General features: G+C 38.6%; 1 protein-coding gene across 1 annotated transcript in view; it reads right to left on the bottom strand.

Annotated features, from left to right (window-relative positions):
- Positions 1 to 629: 629 nt before the first annotated feature.
- Positions 630 to 26,590, bottom strand: part of NUBPL (nucleotide binding protein-like) — a 340,480-nt gene continuing 314,519 nt past the window's right edge. Inside the window, exons 9-11 of the mRNA XM_006835362.1 lie at positions 20,274 to 20,394; positions 16,726 to 16,808; positions 630 to 846 (exon numbers count right to left, since the gene is read on the bottom strand). Coding sequence (XP_006835425.1) covers positions 784 to 846; positions 16,726 to 16,808; positions 20,274 to 20,394 — 267 coding nt within the window. The 3' untranslated portion in view covers positions 630 to 783. The remainder of the gene's footprint in view (positions 847 to 16,725; positions 16,809 to 20,273; positions 20,395 to 26,590) is intronic.

Here is a 26,590-nt window from a genome sequence, read left to right on the forward strand (position 1 = left end):
CCACTGACTCTAGGCCCTACCCAGAGAAGCAGTGATGCCAGAGATGGAGGCAGAGATGATGACGTGGAGATGGAGCAGTTGGGGACTTTAGACACAGAGAGGGAGAGGGGCTGTGTACTGACTGGGAGGCAGGCTTGCAGGGTATACCCTTTGGTTGGTTGATGATGCATGGAAGGGACTGTAACCATGGCAATGAAACGATATATGATAGGATGAATGTAATGCTAATCTTCTCCCATGTAAACGATCACATAAATTCACAATAAAACAGTAAAAATAAATAAATAAATAATAAATTAATAAAATATCCAAGACAGTATAGAGGTAGGATTTAAACCCAGGCCAAAAAGCCTGGTGGGGAGGAAATACATTTTGTCCCTACACAAACTTAGTAAATCCTATAACTGACCAACTCTGATGTTTTGAAAAAAGAGCACAGTTAGGTCTCTTCTAAACTGTGGGTTGGAGGGCTTGTAACATTATAAACTCATTATTCCTTAGAGGTTAGTTCAATAAAATAAAATGTGATTCTGTGCGGTTAGATTTGGTACATAAAAGTTTTCAAAAGAAGATTTCTTACACACAGCAATTAGCATTGTTACATAAAAATTTTATTTGTGAATCATCAGTTAGCAAATCAAGCCTGAAGATAAGACATTATTTCCTTAGCATACAAGAAAACAACTCTGATTGCTACCATCTCTATAGAGTCCACCATCGCCCTGCTAATATCCACAGGTCATCTTGTCAAGTTCCAGACAAATTTCCAGGACACTTGAAGATTCATTCTGCAGGAGGGGGCAGTCTTCTCACCACTTCTTCAGCAATCTTCAGGTAAGCTTTGGCCTATGAAAGAACAGACTCATATTCATTTGTTCTACATTTCTTGCCATTAAATGATGTATGAAAATTCTGTTTGACATAGTTGCCCACCAACTTTGGTATTTAACAGGTGAATGAGATGAGAAAATCCAGTACAGAAGAATCTGCTGTGTGCCTTACAGGTGGGGTGAGGAGAAAAAGTATTTTAGGGTAACAATTGGAAAGTGACTTTCTGAAAAATATTTAACAGCAGCAGTTACTATTTTAAAAACTCTAATCCCATGTCAGCAAACTAGCAACCCATTCTACTTGCAGAAGAATTACACCTTTTTCACTGACGAATTGACACCTTGAGGTACATACTATCAAAACTTCTTTGGCACAAGAGCAGTTAGTCATTTTAAGCATAACTATTTATTACACCCAATGGTTTATCTCTGGAAAATATTTTCTACAGTTCACCTGAGAAAGGTGTGTGATAGCCGCACTGAGCATCCACAGGCTCCTTAACCTAAACAGATTTTGTGTACCATGCAGGGATCCCGGGTTCACCAATGACAGTCTTCGTCTCTGGGGCCCCGATATAGCACAACAGTGAGAGCAGCTTCCAAGGCAAGGAATGGGCCACAAACTAAACCAATGCTACCATATTCTCTGTAAAACAATTGTCCTGACATTTCCATTTTAAAAGCATAAAAAACAACTGCAGTTCAACTTACTCCCCCTGCTTTATTCATAAAAAGTAACCATAAGACACAATAGTAAGTTTACACACATATACTAACAGTTATATAGAGTCCTGGTGTGGCACTGTGGGATAAACATTGGACTGCAAGGTTGGCTGAACCACAAGGTCGTCAGTTCAAACTCGTGAGCCACTCCATGGAAACCCTACACCGAGTCGCTATGAGTTAGAACCGACATGGTGGCATTTAACAGCATACAAACATTGGGCCAAAAGATCAGTTTGAACTGCAAGGTTGGCAGTTCAAACCCATCAGCTACTCTTGGGAACCCTATATAGGGTCACTATGAGTCGGAACCGACTGGATGGGACTTAACAACAATATACATCCCCTGGTGTGATGCTGTAGGATAAGCACTGGACTGCTAACTGCAATGTTAGTGATTCAAACCTACCAGCTGCTCCTTGGAAATCCTATACTGGGTCACTATGAGTCAAAACCAACTCGATGGCACAAAACAACAACAATAACAACATGCACACTACTATTACTAATGATGATAATAACAGCTAAAATTTACTGAGCACTTAATAACTACCAAGTATTATTTCTATCCTATGGGATATATTCTGACACGATCCCCACTTTACAGTTGAAAAACTCAAGACTTTAAAAGATGAAGTGTTTTGTCCAAAGCTGTTAGTAACAGTTGATGTGGTCTGTGAACCTAGCCTGGCGAACTACAGACTCTCTGCAGTAAAATAGGATGTTTGAAGTCAGTTTACTGTGACTTGACCAAGTGCTTTAAGTAAGTTTTACACATTCTTTATTTTAAGACTACTATGGGCTGAATTATGGCCCCCAAAATATGCATCTTAAATCCTATACCGCTGTGCTGATGGCTCCACAACTCCGCTGTCAGTTTGCTGTACTGTGGTGGCTCATGTGCTGCTGTAATGCTGGAAGCTATGCCATCAGTACTTTAAATGCCAGCAGGGTCACTCATGGTAGACAGGTTTCAGATGAGCTTCCAGGATAAGAAGATGCACATGACTTCTTGAAGGTTAGCCACTGAAAACCTATGAATAGCAGTGGACTATTGTCTAATACTGTGTCAAAAGATGAACCCCTCAGGTTGGAAGGCACTAAAAATGTGATTGGGAAGAGCTGCCTCCTCAAAGTAGAGTTGACCATAATGATGTGGATGGAGTTAAGCTTTCAGGAGCTTGATTTTCTGACAGAGCATGACTCAAAATGGGAAGAAATAGCTGCAAAAATTTGCTAATAACTGGGATATGGAATGTACAAAGCACTAATCTAGCAAAATTGGAAGTTTTCAAAACTGAAATGGCGTTCATAAAGATTAATATTAAAGGCATTAGTGGACTGAAATGGAAAGGTATTGAGCAATTTGAATCTAACAATTAACTGGTTTACCATGCCAGAATAAACAAATTGAAGAGGAATGGAGTCACATCCATCATTAAAAACAGCATTTTGAGATCTACTGAAGTACAATGCTGTCTGTGATAGGATAATATCCATACACCAACAAGGAATATCAGCTAATATGGCTATGACTCAAATTTATGCACCAATCACTAAAACCAATGATAATAAAATTGAAGAATTCTACCAATTTCTTCAGTCTGAAATTGATCATTAAACACGCAATCAAGATGCACTGATATTTACTGCAATTAGAATGTGAAAGTTGAAAACAAAAGGGAAGGATTGGTAACTGGAAAATATGACCTTGGTGATAGAAACTATCACATGATAGAATTTTGCAAGACCAGTGACTTATTTACTACAAACACCTTTTTTCAACAACATAAATAGGCACTATACATGTGGATCTTGCCAGATGGAACATATTAATCAGTTGTTGTTAAGTGCTGTCAAGTTGATATTGAGTCATAGAGATCCTGTATAAGGTTTCCTTTGTTAGAAGTAGAAAGTCTCATCTTTCTCCTAAAGAGCAGCTGGTGAGCTCAAACCACTGACCTTGTAGTATACAGTCCAGTGCTTATTGTATGGAGCCACTGTGCTCCCTCAAATCAATCATATCTGTGGAAAAGGATGATGGAGAAGCTCAGTATCATCAGCCAAAACAAGGTCAGGAACCAACGATGGAACAGACCATCAAATGCTTATATGCAAGCCTGAAACTGAAGAAAAATTTAAAAGTCTATGAGAGCCAAAATATAACCTTGTATATATCCCACCTGAATTCAGAACAGATTTGATGCACTGAGAGAAGACAGAAGACCAGAGGAGTTGTGGGATGACAGCAAGATCATCATATAAAAAGAAAGCAAAAGATCATTAAAAATCAAGGAAGAAAAGATCAAAAGGATGTCAGAAGAGACTCTGAAACTTGCTCTTGAACAAAGAGAATCCAATGCAACTGGAAGAAATGTGCAAAGAACTAGAGTTAGAAAACCAAAGAGAAGAATATGCTCAGCACTTCTCAAGCTTACAGAACTGAATAAAAAGCCTTAATTTGCAATAGAGAAGGAGTCTCTGGGCAAAATATTAAATGATGCATAAAGCATCAAAAGAAGATGGAAGGAAAATACACAGAGTCACTGTACCAAAAAGAATTGGTCAATGTCCAAACATTTCCAGAGGTAGCATTTTAAGATGGTACCAAAGGAAGAAGTCCCAGCTGCACTGAAGGCCCTGGTAAAAACATGGCTCCAGGAATTGACAGAATATTAGTTGAAAAGTTTCAACAAATTGATGCAGTGTTGAAGGACTTCACTTGTTCACACCAAGAAATTTGGAAAACAGCTACTTGACCAATTTCTTGGAAGAAATCCACATTGGTGCCCATTTCAAAGAAAGGTGACTGAATGGAATGAGGAAATCATTGAACAATATCATTAATATCATACGCAAGCAAAATTTTGCTCAAAATAATTAAAAAATGGTTGCAGCAGTATATCAAAAGGGAGCTACCAGAAATTCAACCCAGATTCAAAAAAGGATGTGGAACGAGGAATATACTTGCTGATGAATCTTGAAAGAAAGCAGAGAATGCCAGAAAGATGTTTACTTGTGCTTTATTGACTATGCAAAAGGTATTCGACTGTGTGTGCCATAACACACTATGGATATTAACACTGAGAAGAATGAAAATCCCAAAACATTTAATTATGCTCATCAGAAACCTGCACAAAGACCAAAAGTCAGTCATTAGAACAGAACAAGGGGATACCGACTGGTTTAAAATCATGAAAAGTGTGCACCAGGGTGTATTCTTTCTCCATACTTATTCAATTTATGCTGAACACATATCCAAGAAACTGGATTATATGAAGAAGAACATGGCATCAGGATTGGTGGAAGACAACCTGCAATATGCAGATAACACAACCTTGTTTGTTGGAAGAGAAACGGACTATAAATACTTGCTGATGAATATCAAAATCTACAGCTTGCAGTATGGATTGCATCGCAATATAAAGAAAACACAATTTCTCAAAAGTGGACCTATAAATATCATCATGACAAACTGAGTCAAAGACTTCATTGTACTGGGATCCACAATCAAAAGTCATGGAAGCATCAGTCAAGAAACCAAAGGCATATTGCATCAGGCATATCTGTGACAAAAGACCTCTTAATCTAAAGTGTTAAAGAGGAAAGATGTCATTTTAAGAGCTAAGGAGCACCTGACCCCACTGTGGTATTCTCAATCACCTCACAGTATGTGAAAGTTATGCAATGTATAAGGAAGACCAGAGCAGAATTGATGCATTTGAATTATGGTGTTGGCGAAGAAAGTACCACGGACTGGCAGAAGAACAAACAACTCTTTCTTTGAAGATGTGCAGCCAGAATGCTACTTAGAAGTAAGGATGGTGAGACTTTGTGTCTTGTAGTCTGGAAATGTCAGGAGCTAACAGTCCCTAGGAAAGGACATCATGTCTGGCACCTAACAACAGTACCATGTCTTTGGTTACAATCTCATTTGGGAATGGGCAGTCTTTGTTGTATTAATGAAGCAAGATTAATGTAGGGAATACCTTAAGTCAATTTCTTTTAAGATATAAAAGATTAAACCAGGGAGCAGCACAGAGATGGGGGTAGGAGTGAATGCCAAGGCACATGAAGACTGCCCATGACCAGAAATTCAGAAGAGGCAAGTTCTTCCTCCAGAGTCAACAGAGAAAGAAACTCTTTCCCTAGAGCCCTAAACTGTGAGAACATAAATTTCTGTTTGTTAAAATCACCCACTTGTGGTATTTCTGCCATAGCAACACGAGATAAACTAAGATACATTCATCAGCCATGTTGTCTGAGGAGCAGCTGGTGAGCTTGAACCGCCGACCTTGTGGTTCAAACCAACTTTGCAGTCCAGTCAGTCTTTTGAACTGCAAGGTTGGTGGTTCAAGTCCACCAGCTGCTCCTTGGAAGCCCTATACAGGGTTGCTATGGGTTGGAATCAACTCGATGGCACTTAACAACAACAACAACCACACCAGGACTCCACACATTAGCCTCAACAGCTGAAGAATGTTTTATTTTACCAAATACATGTTAAAATTTCATTTAAAAATTATTTTCTTTTAAGACTAGTTCTCTGTTCCAATCACTTAGTTGTTAGGTTGCTTTAATAGGCTGTCAAGACTATGAAGAAGGCCCATGAAACAAGAGAATTTTTTATTATTCACATGTCCTAGAGTTAGATTCACAATACTCCTTGAGAGGCTGGCCTCACAGGAAGGAACATACCAGAGAAGGCTCAACCAGGCAGGAAGAGAGCCAGAGAGAAAAGTTGTGGGCTAAAACCATTATTTGGGTTCTCAAAACAGCAGAAGTAGTTAATTATCTTTATTATCACTGGGTTAGCAGCAGAGGAGCACTGGTAGTGCAGTGGGTTAAGCATTGGGCTGCTAACCACAGATTGGCAGTTCAAACCCATCAGCTGCTCTGAGGGGACTGTCTGTTCCTGTAAAGATTTATAGCCTCACAATATTTACAGCAGTTCTAAACTGCATTATAGAATTGCTATGAGTTGGAATTGACTCAACACCAGCGTGTAGGTGGGTTGGTTATTAGGGTGTCAAATCAGTAATAAGGGCATATTATGATTAGGGACCACTTGGTTGTGGCTATGAGATGTGTTTTTTGTTTTTCCGTCTTGATAAGTTGGTAGATGAAGAGGCAGCAAATGTTAAGATTTTAACATGTTCACTACATGTTGATTGGCCTGATTGCACACTCAAAACATTCATTCTAGGTTATTAGGTGCTGTCGAGTCGGTTCCACCTCATAGTGGCCCTATGCTCAGCAGAATGAAACACTCTCCAATCCTGTACCATCCATACACCTGCTGATAGGTTGGAGCCCATTGTTGCTGCTACTGGGTCAATCTGTTTTGTTGGGAGTCTTCCTCTTTACCAAGCATGATGTCCTTCTTCAGGGATTGGTCCCTCTTGACAACATGTCCAAAGTAGGTCAAATGAAGTCTCTCCATCCTCACTTCTAAGGAGCATTCTGCCTGCAATTCTTCCCAGACAGATTTGTTTATTCTTCTCGCAGTTCATGGTAATTCAGTATTTTTCACCAACACCATAATTCAAGCACATCGATTCTTCCAGTCTTCTTTATTCATTGTCCATATGAGATGAATGAAAATACCATGGCTTGGGTCAGGTGTACCTTAGCCCTTATGAATAACAAATAAGGCTTTAAAAATTTTTACTGAGTACCTACTGTGGTGCAGTGAAATATATACTGTTGCTTCTGTAAATCCCACCAAGCAACACTTCTGCCCTGATGGGTCTGGGTAAGGCAGGGTGGGGCAAACTTTTTCCTGCCACAATTTGTAACATTGTTAATAGGCCATACAAAATTATCAACTTAAAAATTAGCCTATTGTATTCGGCCACACATTTAATTAACTCACCCCTAATGTGATGGCTGGAGTCCTGGTGTGGCACTGTGGGTTAATGCTCCAGACTGCAAAGCCATTTGAACTGCAAGGTTGGCAGTTCAAGATCACCAGCTGCTCCTTGGAAACCCTATACAGGGTTGCTATGAGTAAGAATTGACTCGAAGTCACTTCATAACAACAACGTGATGACTGGAGTCTGGTGTAGTACTATGGATTGATGCGCTGGACTGCAAAGTCGGTTTAAACTATAAGGTCAGCAGTTCAAGCTCACCAGTTGCTCCTCGGAAACCCTATAGAGGGTTGCTATGGGTCAGAACTGCCTCGACAGCACTTAATAACAACAACAACTGTGATGACTGGAGCCCTGGTGTGGCACTGCTGGTTAATGCACTGGACTGTAAGGCCACTTTGAACCACAAGGTTGGTGGCTCAAGCTCACCAGCTGCTTCTTGGACACTAGGGTTGCTATGAGTCAGAACTGACTCAACGGCACTTAAAAACAACAATGCGATGGCTGGAAGTGAAGTTCCCTTGGCAGGGTCATGCTAAATTATTTCACAGGCCTCATATGGCCTGCAGGCCAGATATTCTCCATCTCTGGGGTAAGAGGTTGGAGAAGATACTGATAGGATAGCATGATTCAGCTGTGGATGTTAGTGGAGTTAATGTAGTAGTAAAAACTTGAAACTAGCATGAGTATAAAGCGAACCATCTTGGAAGCCTCAGGAGGATCTCGCTACCAACAAAGAAGAGCCAGGAGGGGAGCATGTCCTTTGGACCCTGAGATTTCTGTGCACTGAACCTCCTTGATCCTGGGACAGCTAGCTATGGCATCAAAGGAGTGGCAGAGGAGCAGCAGCAGAACAAAAACCAAAGCACCAGACAGAGCAGTGGCTTCCCAGCCCAGGGAGCAAGGAGGGCAGTGACATGGGTACATCTAAGCACTTCAGTGGGTGAGCTAGGTTTGCTGATCCACACAGCTAGAGCACAGTGCCTTCAGGCTGTGGTCCATGGTGGAGTGGTGTGTGCTGTAGGCCACTGATCAGAAGCTGACTGAAACAACTGTGTTCTGAGCATTTTCTGACCCTGTATTGTAACCTGTTAGCTTCCCTAATAAACCCCCTAACTACTGGCATGGTATCTGAGTCCTGTGTGGCCACTGTAATGAATTATTGAAGCCAGCTGAGCAGAGAGGGAGGCAGGAGGAATGGTTGCTACTTAATATTTTGCACCTACTTTGTGCCAGGTGTTACCAACCCATTTTAATAGAGGAAAAAACTGGGAGTAATTAAGAAAAACTGTGCTTCATGTCATAAAGTCAGTGAGCTAGAAAAGATTCAAATCTGGCTCCAGCAGATTTCAAAGTCCAGCTTTCTCCACCACATCACACATTATATTGCAAGACCCAAATAATTTTCAGCCTAATACTTAGCCTAAAAGTGGTTTCACTCTCTGACGGTTAATAGAAATAACAGTTTTTATTTTAAAATGAAAATAAAGTATATTTATAAAGAAATTGTTTCTCTTAAATCCAATGTTTTGATTTTTACCCATGCATTTTTCTAAACACCTTTTATCTCCTAGTAGGTTTCCTAGGTGTTAATGCCTAATATTCTGAGATGAAAATTTACAGCTCACTAAGGCAAGCTGGGAGTCCTGGCATGGCGCTGTGGGTTCATGTGCTGACTGCAAAGTCAGTTTGAACCACAAGGTCAGCAGTTCAATCTCACCAGCCACTCCTCAGAAACCCTATACAGGGTTGCTATGGGTCGGAACCGACTCGATGGCACTTAACAACAACAACAAGGCAAGCTGAGATATGACTATAGTTCTGTAATCGCTTAGTATGGATTTACCTACGTTAAATTAGAGAAACCTGTCAGACTACACAAAACAGTGAATGAGTCTAGAATAATCAAATATGCTACATATAACCTTTGCTTTTTAATGGATTACACATCACACCCAAAAGTAGTGGTTAGATTGTTTGCAGAAAAGCTACTAAAAGTGCTTATTTTAAGTTTCAGTTTCTACAAAACTGTTACATTGAATTTTTTCAGTCAATGAAATATCATTTCAACTTTTTGTTCTTACTATGTGCAAGGCATAGTCCTGGCCTATGTGTGGGATATGATCATAATAAAAGAGAGACCGAATAGCCCACAAGTGGAGAGTTGGGGCTTTGAAGTCACACAGGCAGGGTTTAAATCTTGGCCCCACTACTTATTACCTGTAAGGCTTAGAGCAAGTTGCTTAGCTAAGCTCAGTCTGCACATCTATGAAATGGTTTTAAGGTGTATTAAATGAGAATAAGACAGTGTGAAGAACTTGCACAGTAGAAGCACTGAATACATCATCATTGCTGCTGTCATTATTTTCTCTTTAAGGAAACCAAAGAAGCACAGTGGCTTTGTAGGACACACACTAGACTGCAAACCACAAGGTCAGTGGTTTGAGTCTACCAGTCAATCTGTGGGAAAGATGAGGCTTTCTGCTCCTGCAAAGATGTGCAGCCTGAGAAACCCTACACAGGGTCGCTATGATTTGGGACCTAATGAATGATACTTAACAACTAAAACAACAGCAAGGAATTCATAATCTTTATTGGAAAGCAAAAAAGAGGAAGACACTCAATGATGTGGATTGACACAGTGGCTGCAAAAATGAACTCAAACATAGCAACAATTGTGAGGATGGAGCAAGACTAAGCAGTGTTTTGTTCTGGTTTACATAGGGTCACTAGGAGTTCTAAACTGAGTCAACAGCCCCTAAAAGCAACAACATTGAAGAGCTCATATGAACATGTCCTTTTGGGTACTTTTTTCTCCTTGAGGAATAATTACGTGAAATCTCTCCCTTTTGTTGAATCCATAATTTGTAAAAAGACAATATACACACATCATATATTTAAGATATGCTTCAGATTTATCAAAATATTAAGAGTCTCTTATTTTCATCAACTAAATTCTATATAGTCTTATCTTTTATTTAAGATCTTTGTATGGGGTCATCTATTACACAGATAGGACAGCTGTGTCCTATTGGTCAGCTCCATCATTCACAAGCAACAAAGAATGGCTGGTAATCAAAGTGCAAGCAGTTGTAACGGGAGTTTTTTCCCCTTTTTCTATGTTTTTAAAGATCTGAAATTCTAATTTACCAGGCACCATCATTTCATATAAAAATACCTTAAGGTAATAATTTAGAAATTACAGGATAATAATTTCCACATATATTTGAAACTATCAGTTATATTTTATAGCACACATTTCTACCTGCTAATATTAAAAATTTTACTGAATAAAAAGGATAAAACCACAAAATCATCAGTCATAGGCCCATTACTCATGTCCTAGATGCAATCAAATGCAAAAGTAATATTTAATGAAATCAACAATTATAATCATACCAGCATGAAGCAGCACTATTGAATTTAAGAGTTCAGACTTTTAAGCTTCCACTTTCTTTCCCTTTCTCTAGTATTCTACAAGATCTATGTTTGATGCTTCACTGACTCTGCTTTTCTCGGTGGTGCACATGTGCAGAAGAGTTTGCTCATTGGCTGAATGGCCAATATATAGATGTTTTTTAAATTGCCACTGTAATCTCTTCCAACTTTCCCCAAGATATCTTAAATTAACCACAATTTGGGTAAATGATACAAGATGGTGAGTGTGGAAGACAGAGTATGAAGGAAGACAAAAAGCTAAAGATGAAATTTTTCTGAAGAACAATTTTGCTTGTGTATCAATCTCTAGGAAGAAAAAATGTAGTAGGATACTTCTGTAAAGATTACAGCCTTGAAAACCCTTTGGGGCAGGTCTGCTTTGTCCTGTAGGGTCACTATGAGTATGAATGTATAGCAATGGGTTTATTGTGTGGCACTGTAGGTTAAAGCGCCAGACTTCAAAGCCGTTTGAACTGCAAGGTTGGCAGTTCAAGCTCATCAGCTGCTCCTCGGAAACCCTAGACAGGGTCGTTATCGGTGGGAACTGACTCGATGGCACTTAACAACAACAACAAAACCAAATAATAAAGGATGACAGTCTATATAGCTAATGATTAACACTAATTTTATAGGTTCCATCTTGGTGTAGGGAGTTCTGGTGTAGCACTGTGGGCTAATGCGCTAGACTGCAAAGTCATTTGAACCACAAAGTCGGTGATTCAAGCTCACCAGCTGCTTGTTGGAAACCCTATACAGGGTCGCTATGGGTCAGAAATGATTTGACAGCACTTACCAACAACATCCTGGTCATCCTGGTGTGGCTCTGTAGGATACGTGTAGAGTATTCACGGGACTGCTGACTGAAAGGTTGGAGGTTCAAGCCCACTAACAGTAGGAAACCCTACACAAGATCACTGTGTATTATAATGGAATGTCAGGCACTTAAAAACAACAACAACATCTCAATAACTCTTGCAGAAGTGTGTTGTTGTTGTTAAGTGCCCTCAAGTCAGTTCTGACTCATAGCCACCCTGTATAGGGCTTCTGGGAGTTTATCATGTGTTAAATAAATGCTTCCTTTATTATTTGAATATAGAAAGGCAAGTAGGCTGGGCATTAAGTTTCCATGAATAAACAGGATCTGTTAGGAGGACTGGGGCTAGCTTCTGAGAACACATGTCCACTTGAGTTAATGAGGAAGATAAAAGAGTTGTCTGGAGGTAAGTTCATCACAAAATTAGTCAATTGAATCGAGATTCCAGGACTCAATCACAGCTTCCTCAGTTCTAAAAGTTAATATCTTTAACACTGAAGCTAGAAACTCTGTTCCCATGTCATGAATAAAATTCTGCTACTCTGATTTTGAAATGCTACAGAGTCCTTTAATTAAAAAAGGAGAAAAGAATGACATTTTAGTGTCATGACATCTTATAAAGGAAACTTCAGAAGACAAGAATTACTCATTTGTATCCTACTTGACATTTTTCAAACTATTTTCACATTATCATTTTATTTACCACCAAAGGTCAAATACAGCATTTCAAGATCTATCTGGAAGTACAATGCTGTCTATGGTAGGATAATATCCATACACCTACAAAGAAAACCAGAAGTCCTGGTTTGGTGCTACAGGATAAACACTGGACCTCAAGGTCAGTCTGAACCACAAGGTATGCAGCTCAAACCCACCAGCTGCTCCTCGGAAACCCTATGTGGGTTGGGATCACCATGAATTGGAATCGACTCAACGGTACTTAGCAACAGCAACAACATAAGGAAGATCAGTTAATACCACTATTATCAAATTTACACACTAACCACTAAAGCCAAGGATGATGAAATAGAAGAATTTTACCACCTTCTTCTGACTCCTGGTGTGGCACTGCAGGATAAGCATTGGACTGCTAAACATCAGTCTGCCATTCAAACCTACCAGTCACTCCTTGGAAACCCTATGATTGAATGTGATAGTGTGCCATGGAGTCAGTTCCTCACAGTGACCCTGCATAGGGTTTCTGAGACTGTAAATCTTTACAGGAGTATAGAAAGCCTCATCTTTCTTCTGTGGAATGGCTGGTAGATTTGAACTGCTGACCTGATGGTTTGCAGCCCAACTTGTAACCCACTATGCTCCCAGGTCTCCTTCGGAAACCCTATACAACAAGACTCCTTCCAAAACCTTATTCAGTTATTATGAGTCAGAACCGACCCAATGGCACCTAACAATAGCAACAACCAACTTATTCAGTCTCAAATGGAGTAAACGTGTAATAAAGGTGCACTGATAACTACTGGGGATTAGAATGTAAAAGCTGGAAACAAAGAAGAAGGATCAGTAACTAGAAAATAAGAATTTTGTGATAGAAATTATGCTGGAGATCCCATGATTAACTTTTGCAAGATCAATGACTTTTTTTAATTGCAAATAACCTTTTTAAACAGCATGACAATGACTACACAAGCAGATCTCAACCAGTCAAAACACACAGGAATCAAACTGACTACATCTGTGGAAAGAGTCGGTGGAGAAGCTCAGTGTGATTAGCCAAAACAAGGCCAAGAGCCGACTATGGAACAAACCTTCAATTGCTCACATGTAAGTTTAAGCTGAAAATGAAGAAAATTAAAACAACTCCATATAAGCACTAAAATATGATCTTGAGTATATCCTACCTGAATTTAAAGTCCGTCTCCAGTACAGATGGATTTGATGCATTAGACACTAATGTCCAAAGACCAAAGGTGTTGTGGGATAACATCAAGAACATCATACCATTGTAATCATTGCAATGAAACGATGAGTGTGAAATTGATGTTCCCTCATGTAAACTATCACTCAATTCACAACAAAAACTTAAAAAAAAAAAAAAAAGACCAAAATGGATGTCAGAAGAGACTCTGAAACTTGCTCTTTCTTGAGTGTAGACAAGTTGGCTATGGATCAGGCCTCTAGTACTACCTGAGCCAAGTTCCTTAAAGTACACAAGTCTCTGTTTCTTCATCTCAAACAAGGAGATTATGATCCCATCTCAGAAAAATGCTAAGAGATCAAATAAGATAGTGTATTTACTTAGCACACCTAAGTACCTGTGCTTCTTAGAAGGAACTGAAGTATCCTAGCTATTCGTATAGGACACAGAAGGTTATAAAATGGAAAAAGGTCAATATTTGAAAGAAACTGGCCTGCTTTTTAATCATATCTTACCATAGCTCTCATATCTTGAGAAACAGATTTTAACTTCCTTGAGCCTCATTCAGTTTCCTCACCTGCAAAATTGGGACTATTTACATGTATTAAATGTTGTGACGATACAAATAATGTATATAAAACATCTAACAGTATCTGGCACACTGTAAGTGCTACAATATTATTGTTGTTGTTAAGTGCTGTCGAGTTGGTTCTGACCCATAGCAACTCTGTATAGGGTTTCCGAAGAGAGAACAGTAAGCTTGAACTGCCAAATTTAAGGTTCAAACCAACTTTGCAGTCCAGCACATTAACCCACAGTGCCACACCAGGACTAATAATAATAAGTGATTACACTCTAAAGGAGTTCTGGTGTGGTGCAATAGGATAAGCACTGGACCGCTAACCCCACCAACCACTCCTTGGAAACCGTATACACGGTCACTGTGAGTTGAACTGGCTAGATGGCACTAACAACAACAATTCTCTAAAAATAGGAAGTGTTACCTTCTATGGAGCATGGCACCACTGTTTTTTCCTTCTCTTGGCCATGTCTAAATCTTAATATTGATCAGAAGTCTTCATATTCTAGGCTGATAGTGTGACAGATGAAATTCTCTCTATTTTTGCAGACACCTCATCAAATAAAAACTAGCCTAGACCACAAAGGTCCTAATACTATTCTCTGTACTACAGAGTAGGTGCCAACTCATAGAGACTCTGTACGTTCTCTGAGGCTGTAAGTGTTTACAGGAGCAGAAAGCCTCATCTTTCTCCCATGGAGCAACTAGTAGATTTGAACCGCTGACCTTGGGTTAGCAGCCCACTGTGTAATCCACTATGCCAATACTAGGGGAAGGATACAATCTTAAAATGCTCATAAATGTTATATAAAAAGAGTAAACAATAAGCAAAAATAAATGATAAAGACATGTAACTCCACATCTTCCATACTGTTGGTGGTGGTATGTGCTGTGGGGTCGGTTCAGACTCATAGTGACCCTGAACAGGGTTTTCCGAGGCTATAAATCTTTACAGGAGCAGAAAGCCTCATCTTTCTCCCGCAGAACACCTGGTAGTTTCAAACTGCTGACCTTGCGGATCGCAACCTTATTCGTAACCACTACGCTACCAGAGGAGACTTCAATGTCATCCTTGGGTGATTTCTGTATGTTCTGTTTTATTACACTCCTTTAACTTTCTTTAAATGCTCCTTGCTTTTGGAGAATCTCAGAAAAGAACAAGGAATGCACAGGTGAAAAACTATTTATTAAACACTGAAACTAATAATTGAAATAAACTAGCTTTTACTCTGTTCATAAGGGATCACTACAGAATGTTTTTAAATAGTCTGTTCTCAGGAGGCAACTAAAAATATGTTATTTTAAAATAAAGGCTTCCATTTTTATATGTTTTCATTTAATGCATAAAGTAAAGTACACCTATGGTAGTTGGGATTCTCAGACTTTAATTGTGAAAGAAAGAAATAACTATAAAATTTCCTTATCTGAAAATTCCTATTAACATTTATATAATACTAAAAAGCAGAAAAAAGACAAATGTTCAGCTGTGTTTACTCAGACAGCACATATTCCTAGCAACTGAATCGTCTTTACTACAACTGCAGACGCACAGAATGGGAAAGAATTTCTGAGCTTCTGAAGAAATAACTTTAAATTACGCTACTTAGACAAGATTCCTGTCAACTTACTGTCAAATGACTTTATTCACAGTTCTAGCCAAACTTGGCTTTTTAAATTTTCAGTTCCAAGAAAATTAGATCCAGGAAGCAAACTAGAATGGTAAAGGCAGTAGTTATAGATGTTAAAAATAATATTATTCTGAAGTTTTACCCATTAGATAAGGGAAAAAAAATTTAAAAGATAGATTAGAGCCATTCAACAAAGGAACACAAAAAACCAAATGTACCATATGATAGTACAAAACTGATGTACCAGATGATGATCCAGTTTCTAATTTATATAACAAGTGCTACTTAACAGAGAAGAGATATATGTGATTCTCTTTCGTTTTTTAAAAGATTGAAATAAAAGGTTATACTTAAAGTCATAAAATCTCAAAAACCTTGAGAATCTATTTACTATACTTCAAATGATGTTTGCTAATAAACACACAGAGCTCTGGGGTGGTGCTGTAGAATAAGCACTTGACAGCTAACCACAATGTCAATAGTTCAAACCCACCAGTCGCTCCTCGGAAACCCTATATAGGGTCCCAATGAGTCAGAAGTGACTCAAATGTACTTAACAACATAATAAGATGCTACTTTTGTTTCCATCCCACTTCCCCAATCATATTTATTAAAATAAATGCAATAAAAATGTCACCTTCAATGGTTGATGAAATGTCCTTATGTTAAGTTCCCTTCTCCTAACAATTGGCTGAAGTTCTAAGACTGGAGTGTAATAACCTTGGGAAGTTAGGTTACTGTTAGCCAACAAAATTAGGATTTTCTAGGTTTTCATTGTTCAGGTTCTTGGGGAGAAAACTCTTAGTGATGATTTTTTATGGATGGACTTGTCTGGTTGATAGTCCCTTCTTTACATATATGTACTATAAATAGACAGACATGGTCTTTTCAACTTTCTGTACATCAAAAACATATATATCTTATAAAAAGAAACAAACAGGGTATGTTTAAAAGGCAACTTACCTCATCACTATCAGGCTGTGAAAACACAATTGGCTGTCCTGTATCTGAAGTTTCCCTTATATTAAGGTGTAAAGGAATGTCTCCTAAAAGAACCACCAGATATACATTAGTACCAGAGAAATTCCCATAGGCGTTTAGAATTTTACCATTTGAACTTCAGAAAGCAACAAAATCTGAAGCTAGATAAATTCAAAGCAACTTGAATTCTATCTTCAAATTGCTAAATCTCTGAAAAAGAAACCTCAAATGAAGATGACTGGAAAAATATCCCAGCTGAGCGTAGTATAGTGATTGCACAGATATTTATGAAAACCATGTGGCAGCCACTCCAGGGTTAAGGCCTGTGATTTCTTCTTTACTTGGAGTCCTGGGATGGCGCTGTAGGATAAGCACTAGACCTCAAGGTTGGCAGTTCAAACCCACCAAGCACTCCTCGGAAACCCTTTATAGGGTCCCTGTAAGTCAGAACCAACTCAACAGCACTTAACAGAAAAACTACAATCTATATTATGAAGTACATGGCAGAGGAACAGATACTCATGCCCCTGTCAGCTTGTTTTGAAATCTTAATCAATGCTTTTACGTGTTTCCTAAATATTCATTCAATAGCCAAAGGACAAAATACAGAGTATTTCAGCATCCATTTAAAAATTAGCTTTTTAGTAAATCGGATATCGATTCTATGGATCAGCTTTATACTCTGTAGGAAATAAGGGTTTATACGGGAGAAAACAAGCTTTAGAAAATGCTTAGGAACCTGTAGGATTTTCCCTTTTCCTTTACACTAGATTTTCTAGATTTTCATTGTGTACGCTTTCATTTCCAATGCAGTAATAGAAGGGGGGAGGTAGAAGGAGTAAAACCTCCTTAATATAGTCACTGGTGAGCTTATTTCTGTCTTCCAGGGACTCACAGACCTACCTATAGGTAGGCAGAAGAGTAGACCAGGAAGGAGGAAAATGTTACAAGACAACAATAGGTCAGCAGAGTGAAAGGAGTAACATGGTAACAGTCCCTGCTGAGGCTACTGGGTGCCATGGAGTCGGTTCTAACTCATAGCAACCCCCCTGTATATGGTTTCTCAGGCTGTCATTCTTTACAGGACCAGAGGCCTCATTTTGTAGCTAGAGAGGCATAATAGGGTCTAAAGGTGTGGGGAATGAGGTAGGGGCAGTGTTGAGATTGAGAGTATATTTAGGGACTATAACTGAAGGAAGTGTGGGTATATTTCAGACACATAATGGGTTAAAGGGCTTTTCTCTAAGATGGGAAGTGACTACCTTCACTATTCTTCATGCTAGTTCATATATATGGACAAAAATTTGTAGAGACATTTTACAAAAAAAAAAATCATTTAAAACACAACCTAAGGAGTCAGTGAAGGACAAATAAGGGTTCCTAGGGGTTCAGTCAAGTAGCCCTGGAAGTATAGTGAGTTATGAAGTGGGCTGCTGACCTCGAGGTCAGCAGTTTGAGGCTACCAGGCACTCCATGGGAGAAAGACGGGGCTTTCTGCTCCTGTAAAGATTTACAGCCTGGGAAACCCTATACAGGATCTCTATGAGGGGTTCAATCAGTCAGGAGGCCATGACTATGAGAACTTTCCCTACTTTGTGTTCTTCATTCCCAGTTCCGACCTCTTCATTATTGGCACCCTTGTTCCCTATCATGGGAGTCCCCTCTGAGACGCCATGGATGCATTAAAAGGAAGACTTGTGTCTTTAAGTTGGGTGGGACTCTGAAGTATTTCCCCGCAAACACAGTGTTTGGGGGGGAAATACTTTTTTCTGTGATCAGTAAGCAGTGTTACTGATACATTTTTAGGGTAAGTGTACATTTGTGGTTAGAAGGGAACTTCCAAATGTGAGATTGTTTCTCTAAGAGATATGTTTCAAATTCTAAATAACTGACTTACAAAATTGTACCACCCATTTATAAGTTAGGGAATGATAATACTGCCAACATAATTCAATAATGCTATTATAATTACACATTTACTTTATTAGATAAGTGAATGTCAATCTGTTATGTTATTATGCAGATTTGATAAATTGAACTTTTTACGTTAGTTAAATGAAAAACAGTTGCAGAATATAATTAGTGTCTATAATTATAGTAATGTATCAAAATATATCATTAGTATTCACCTGGTATTGTGATGACTGCTATAGTGAAAATGCATAATAATAATAAAACATTTAACTTTAACTTTTAAAAATTTAATTATAACAGAGAATGTTTTGAAATTCTTCAGTCTCTAAGGGATCTTAATTTTTAACTACCTAAAACTAATAATCCATATTCTATTCCTCTCTCACTCAACAGCTAACAGCTGTCTTTGCTCCCAATAGAAACTCATTCATAATTAGAACAGCAAAACATGTTTTCTAAAAAGTCCATTAAGTTGTATATGGACTTCTGAAAAATCATGTTTTATCCAAAATATGTGTTTTGTTTAACATAAGATTTGAGTTATCCGTCTAACACAAATTCATCTTTCCATTTTGTGCTGTACACAAGATATGCAAAAAAATTTTCAGGTGTCATATTTTATAGACATGGTGGTGGATGATGTTTATGTGCCATGGAGTTGGTTCCAACTCACAGCGACCCTGTACAGGGTTTCCGAGGCTATAAATCTTTACAGGAGCAGAAAGCCTTATCTTTCTCAGTATGGCTGGTAGTTTCGAACTGCTGACCTTGAAGTTAGGAGCCTGACCATAACCACTATGCTACGAGAACTCCTTTTTATAGACATGGCAAATATAAATACAAAGATTACATAAAACAAGCATTTTTACATATGTACCAGGAAGGGATGCTTCCAGAGGTTGCTAAAACAATATTGAAGAGGTCATTTTATATATATTTGCTTATACTGAGAAATGAGCCCTGGTGTTGCGCTACAGGATAAGCACTGGGTTGCTAATCACAAGGCTGCTAGTTCAAACCCACCAGCTGCTCTTGGAAACTCTACACTGGGTCACTAAGAGTCGGAACAAACTCGATGGCACTTAACAACAACAACATACTGAGAAATGAGTTCCCAAGTTAGCAAACAAAATTATGACCCTAATTTAAAATATGGGCTTCCATTCAAAGTAATGAGATCATAAAGCACAACTTGAAGTTATAAGCAGTTTATATCTAGGTTGTTAGTGCCGCCGAGCCAGTTCTCATTCATAGGGGCTCTATATAGGATTTCGGAGGAGTATCTGGTGGGTTTGAACTGCCAACCTTGCAGTTCAAACCAACCTTGTGGTCCAGTGCTTATCCTAACTGCACCACACCAGGACTCTCTTTTTTTATCTAAAGGAGAAGTTATTATCATAGATGGGAGAGCTAATCTCCTTATTCAAAAAGACTTCCACTAATTAAGTATTCTACGAAGGCAAAGAAAGGTTAACATAGAACTGCGCTATACCAACTTAATTTAAAACACAAAACCAAATTAATTTGTCACTTTCTGAAACTCTCTTCATCACCATGCCTCATTCCCACTTTCCCTTCTGCCACTTCCTATGCAAAGTAACATCCGATGGTCTTACCTAAAACATCAAGATCAAGGATCTGTGCTAGTTTCCTTGCACCATCAGCACCAAATATGTGAGTTCTGTGTTTACACTGTGGACACTGGAAAACACTCATGTTTTGGATAAGGCCCAGAATCTGGAATCACAAAACCATATTTAAATCAAAACACAAATCAGATCTCAATACATTATTTCATCAAATTCTACTGAGGTGACCACTAGGTCCAGGTAATATAGTGATAAGGTATAATCCTTGCTCTCAAGGAACTCACAAGCTAGTGGACAGCAAGATATATATATTTGTTGTTGTTAAGTGCCATCGAGTCCGTTCTGACCCATACCGATCCTGTATAGGGCTTCCAAGGAGCAGCTGGTGAGCTTGAACCACAAACCTTACAGATCAAACCAACTTTACAGTCCAGCACATTAACCCACAGCACCACACCAGGACTCCATATATACATAAATAGCTTTAATTGTTGATGTTTTTCATAGGTGCTGTTGAGTCGGCTTGAACTCATAGCAATCTTATGCACAAAAAAATGAAACACTTAAATAACATCTGATAAATGCTAAACAGCTGATATAATGATAAAGGGAGATGAAATGAACAGGGACCAACAAATTCTGTCTGGGAAGAATAAGAACAATCTCAAGACTTGCCCATGGAGAACTGTTTCTTCAGGTTGTGGGTGAAAAGACAAGGTGAGGCAGTGGGAACTCTATGCACGAGGAAAAGCACAAGTCAAGGTGAGGAAGTATAGGAGTATGCAGTCTTTTTGGGTGCAACCAAGTGGATGGTCAAGGCAAAAGCTGGTTTGGCAAAAAAAAAAAAAAAAGTGACAGATGGATGGTGAGGGGCTCAGTTCCACACATGCACTTTAAACTTTCTTCTTCAGACAACAGAAAACCACTGAAGTCTTTTAAATATTAGGAAGATAGTATAGAAGAGCCTGCACAATCAGACCCAGGTTTTAAAATTTTAGCTCTGATGGCAACATGGAATAAAACAATTAAGGAGAAACAGAGGAAAATAAATATGAGGCTAGGTAGGAACAAAATCTCAGAATAATAATAATAATAATAATAATACACATTATGTGTTTATTGCATGTGAGGCACTGGTATAAGTGTTCCCAAAGGTTTGCTTGATGATAAATGCCCATTATTCATGTCTCCCTACACCTGTCTACTTCAAGGCCGCAGCATAGACCTGCAAGAGGCCCCGATGGAGTCCTCCCCAGTAGGTGCAGTGCCTGCAGAACAATGGGCGGGACACGCTTCTCAGGAGCAGAGAACAGCCCAAGCCCTGAGTAGGCTCAATACTGCGCCCCTGCCCAGGGTGTTTTAAATCTACCACCTTATTTACTCCTCACAACAATTTTATGAGATATGTATTTTTGATCCTCATTCTACACCTAAAAAAAAAAAAATAGACTTAAACTCAGCTCTTATCAGCATGTTATCATCTGAAATAAAATTCTAAGTCTCATAGAAAATGCCCATCTCTTTGTCTGAGTTTTCCCAAATTCATGCACAAAAATAGGCACTTAATAAACATTTGTTGAATACATAGACAGGCTCTGTAAATATAATCTTCACTCATGTTCTTTACTTTTAATCCTACTTTCTTATTGATGAGAAGCAATGGCTCTCTTCTGGAATTAAAATAGGCAATACTTTACTATAACAATGTCTGTATGATCCTATGAATTTCATTAATAAGTTTATCAGTATAGGAGTTATCGTTATTTGAGAATTTGCATTTTAATTGAAGAATAACATTGATAGTCCACAATGAGACATATAGGATGTAAGGTGATCAAGTTTGTTATTCTTTCTGAAAAGAGTAACAGAGAAAATTAAAGTTGCCTATAAGACATATAAATGAAGACAGTGAGAGGTAAATTTGTAACTAAGAATTTTCCAAGCATCTAATATATACCCTATTTGCTGATGCAGAATATCACAAAAATAAATCATATTCTGTGTTCTGGGAATTCAGTACCATCTCCAAAAAGGTACACAAAAACACAGCTTAATATCACATAGCTTATTTGCTTACTCACTGTGTCTACATAACACATTCATTGCTTGGGCAGTTTTACTGCCATTTATATTAAACATGATCTATCTCCTGACTGTAGGGCTTTAGACTCAAACATAAAAATGTCACTGAAGAAACAGGAAAAGGAAAAACACTTCAAGAATGTGAAAATCTAGGTGAGGGTGCATTCCAATCCAGAGAGATGGGAAAAGCATTCCTACCCTGGAATCTCTTAAACTACCCAGGATACCAGAGCTATGGACAAAAGTAGTTTGTGAGTCACTTCTTATCAAATCATTCTCTATGAACTGTATAAATGTCTCAGGCATGTTCTGTACAGACTACATAAACATGAAAATATTTATTGACCTTCTATCATATGCCAGCAATTGGGCTAAACACAAGGAGTAACAAACAGTTATGACCTAAAAAGACATGATTCTTGCCCTTTGAAGCTTGTGCTCTAATTGGAGAAAGAGTGGAAAAATAACAATGCAAAAATATGCTTATAAACTAGAACAGCTTCTCTAGAAATAAAATCACAGGATATTATGAGTATGTAAAATAAAGAGGACCAAATCTACCCTGCAAGTCAGAGAGAGCACTCTTGCCCCAAGAATTAAACTTGTCCCAAGAATTAAAGAATGACCAAGGATTAAGTGCTGTGGGAAACAGAGGGAGTACATTGAAAACAGAAGTAGGGAACATATGTCTCCTAAAAGGAACTGAAAGGCCTGTATCATTGAGGTATGATGAGTCTGGAAAGGTAGGCCTGATCTGGGTATCTAATACAGACATCCTGGTTATAAGACACAAAGAATCAATTAAGGGTTCTGAGGAAGAGAGACCATTATACATGCATGTGTAGTAGACTTATTTCTCAAGATCCAAAAATGCCCACTGCCATCATTGATTCTGACTTATGGCAACCAGAATTTGCCGAGGGAAATCAGGCTTCTTATTAAGCTTTTATCGAGTATGGGGCCTTAGGTGGATTCCTGAACCCCACTCAGAACCTTCTGAGCTGGGACACTCCCACTTGAAAAGACATGCAGACCAACCTGGAGCAGCCAGAGGAACAGACGATACTTCTTGTTCTTTAAAGAAAGGCTAGCAGGAAAAAAAAAAAAAAAGAAAAAAAAAGCAGACTGGCTGTTACAAGATCAAGCAAGCTGTTTGTTTTGGAGTCATCATGGCAAGAAAAGTCAGCCTATCAAGGTAAACCTTCTTCTAAGACTGAAACTTGGAGGGAACACATGAGCAGGTTTATAAGCTTGCTTGTGACCACTCTGGTCTACTTGTGAGCAGAAGTTGGGCAAATGCAGCAATGGAGACATGAGCTGAGTTTGGCCATGTTCCAAAGGCACCTGTTGACTTTGAGATGAGAGAGAGAGAAGAGGAAGGGCTGGGTGGTCCAAAGCTTAGGGAGGCATGTGAATTCTCAAACCCATGGGCACTGACCTCGCCAATGAGGGCTAGAATTGAGAGTGAAGTGGCCAGCTGGTCTGAAGTGGGGGGAGGAGTATGAGAACTTCTAAACTTGCACACAGTACCCATTTGACATAACTTGGGTGGCTAGCTGACCAGAACTCAACCAGATGAAGATCAAGAAGTTTGATATAGGGTGTAAGCATAAATTGCTACAATTTGATGACCTTGACCTTTGCTTACGGATGTAGTTGCTCAAAATTTCAACCAAAAGGGAAGGATTCTGCATATCAAGGATCAAGCTTGCCTCCTCAGTACACTGGGTTGATAGGGATGGGTAACTTGAAAAATGGCTATCAAAAATGGAGGGCTATAAAGGCACAAAGTAGATGATTTACAAGCTTTCATGAGTGTGCTTGGTTTCAGAATGAAGGGTTAAGGTAGAACCCCACTGAGTAGTTTTCCTCTTTTCCAGATGTGTCTGGTGTAAGAGGATGAGGGAGGAGGGGGATAGGATTTTATGATTCATTAGTGAATAATTGTTATTATGACTGACTATGATTGCCACAGGGTAAATGCAGAAGATGTGAAGCTAAAAGGGAGGAGTAATTAATCTTCCATTTCAGGAACAGAGGACCCTAGGACCAGCAAGAGGAAAGAATGAATGGGATCCTAACCAGAAAAGTGGAAATGGCAGAGATGGAGGCAGAGGCGATGGCATAGAGAAAGAAAGCAGCTGAGGACTCTAGGCCAATAGCATGAGAAAGGATGTGTGCTAGTGGGCAGGAGTCTGGCTTACAAAATATGCTCTTAGGACATTTGGTATGTGTACATCAAAAAGAAAAGAAAAGAAATAGATGTAAATACTGTTAACTGATGGTGCATGGAGGGGATTATAATCATTGCAATGAAACAAAATAAGATTTGTTGAACTGATGGCATGCCCTGTGAACTTTCACTCAATTTACAATAAAACCTTTTTTTAAAAAAAAAAAATGTGGGGCTATAAAGGCATGATGTGGCTTGCTTACAAGCTTTCATGAGTGTGCTTAGTTTCAGAACAAGGGTGATAAACTAGAATACCCACTGAACAGTTTTCCTCATTGCCAGATGGATCTGGCGAAAAGAAGTAGGAGATGATGGTGACAGCATTTTATGATTCAAATGTGAGTAATTGTTAGCAGGATTAATTGCGATGGTCACAACTGTAATTGTAGAAGATGTGTAACTAAAACTCGGGAGAAGTTATCTTTCATTGCAGGAATAGAGGATCCTAGGACCATTAAGAAGGAAGAGTAGGAGTGGAGCATAAGATCCCACCTAGAAAAGCAGTAACAGTCGAGACAGTGGCAGAGGCGATGGCATGAAGAGACAGAGCAGCTGCAGGCTCTAAATTCATGGACTGAGAAATGCTGTGTGCCTGTGGGCAGGAGACAGGCTTGCAAAATGTGCCCTTTGGACATTTAAACAAACCTGGATTTTTTTGTTTTGTATGTATACATCAAATATTTTTGCTTTGTTCATTTGTGAACAATAAGATTAAAAGGATGCCAGAGGGTGGAAACAGGGTAACTGCTTTTTCAGGGAGGGGATTATAATCATTGAGATGAAACAAACCACATGATTGGTTGAAAGTAAAGCTGATGATGTCTGTTAACCTACACTCAATTCACAATAAAAAGTTTTAAAATATGCACACGAATATTTCTCTGGGTCTGTAGATTATTGTTAGTATTTTTAAACATTGAACTGAAATGAAACCCTTAACTTCAAGACTACACAGGATGGTTTAACTGTCACTTTTTTTTGTTTTTAATTGGAATTATACCAATTGATAACACTCATGTGTGATTATGTCATTCTGTTCATACAACAATTTTATACACAGACACTCACACACATATATTTATATTTTACTTGATTAATTAGAAACATAAAATACAAATTAGTTATTATTTAACATATGAAGACTGTAGAAGGCAACCTTCAAAACACAGGATGGAGGAAAATGTAAGAAAGCCTTAAGTACTAATAAAGTTAGTAACCATTGCCCAACTTCATTTAAAATCAGTCCTCATAAATGTAGTTTTAAATATTAATTGATGATGTTTTGAAATAAAGAAAAGTATTGGAATAGTCATACTATAATTTTATTCATAAAAAGTTCATCTCTCCTAAATAGGAAAGAATTCATATTCACATGACTCCACCTCTCCTTACCCAAAGCTCTACATTTTATAAATACTTTGTATATTGCTAAAAACTATTTGTGTTTACTATAGAGCTATTTTCTGCATCCTCTGATAGCAGGAATATTAGAAAGCAGATGCTTTGCCATAGCTTAATTTGCATAACACCATTGAGATGCAGCTGTAAGCATACTACATCATTTTTTAATGTCTCATCAAAGTACATGGTCCTTTTGTTCTTTCTAGCTCAGCTATTTCACTGAAAGAAAGCAAATACAACCTGCCTACTGAACATCAGCCACACAAACCTTTTACATGTTATTCTTACATTATTCCAATCTATCACTGACTTAGAAGGGTAAGTCTTTTATTAACTTTTTAAAAATTGATTTTCCTGAAATATCAACATAGCTCTGAGTATTGGATTTTTGTATCTAAATGTATTGAATTAAACAGGCTCAAAAGTCCCCAGTTATAGGAAGTGAGGGAAAAACAGCAATGAAGCTGAGAGCTAAGCCCTACAATGTTCAAGACTCCTGTGAATCCAGGTAGAGACCTGGTTGACCAGCAGTGTGGCAAGACCTGGGGAGTCTTGGACCCAGAGTCAGTGACATAGCCACAGAGGACTAGAGTGGAGAGTGAAGTGTCCAGCTGATAAGAAGAGAGGG

The sequence above is a fragment of the Chrysochloris asiatica genome, unplaced genomic scaffold (genome assembly GCF_000296735.1).
Source record: "Chrysochloris asiatica unplaced genomic scaffold, ChrAsi1.0 scaffold00017, whole genome shotgun sequence".
In the NCBI taxonomy this organism is placed as follows: Eukaryota; Metazoa; Chordata; class Mammalia; order Afrosoricida; family Chrysochloridae; genus Chrysochloris; species Chrysochloris asiatica.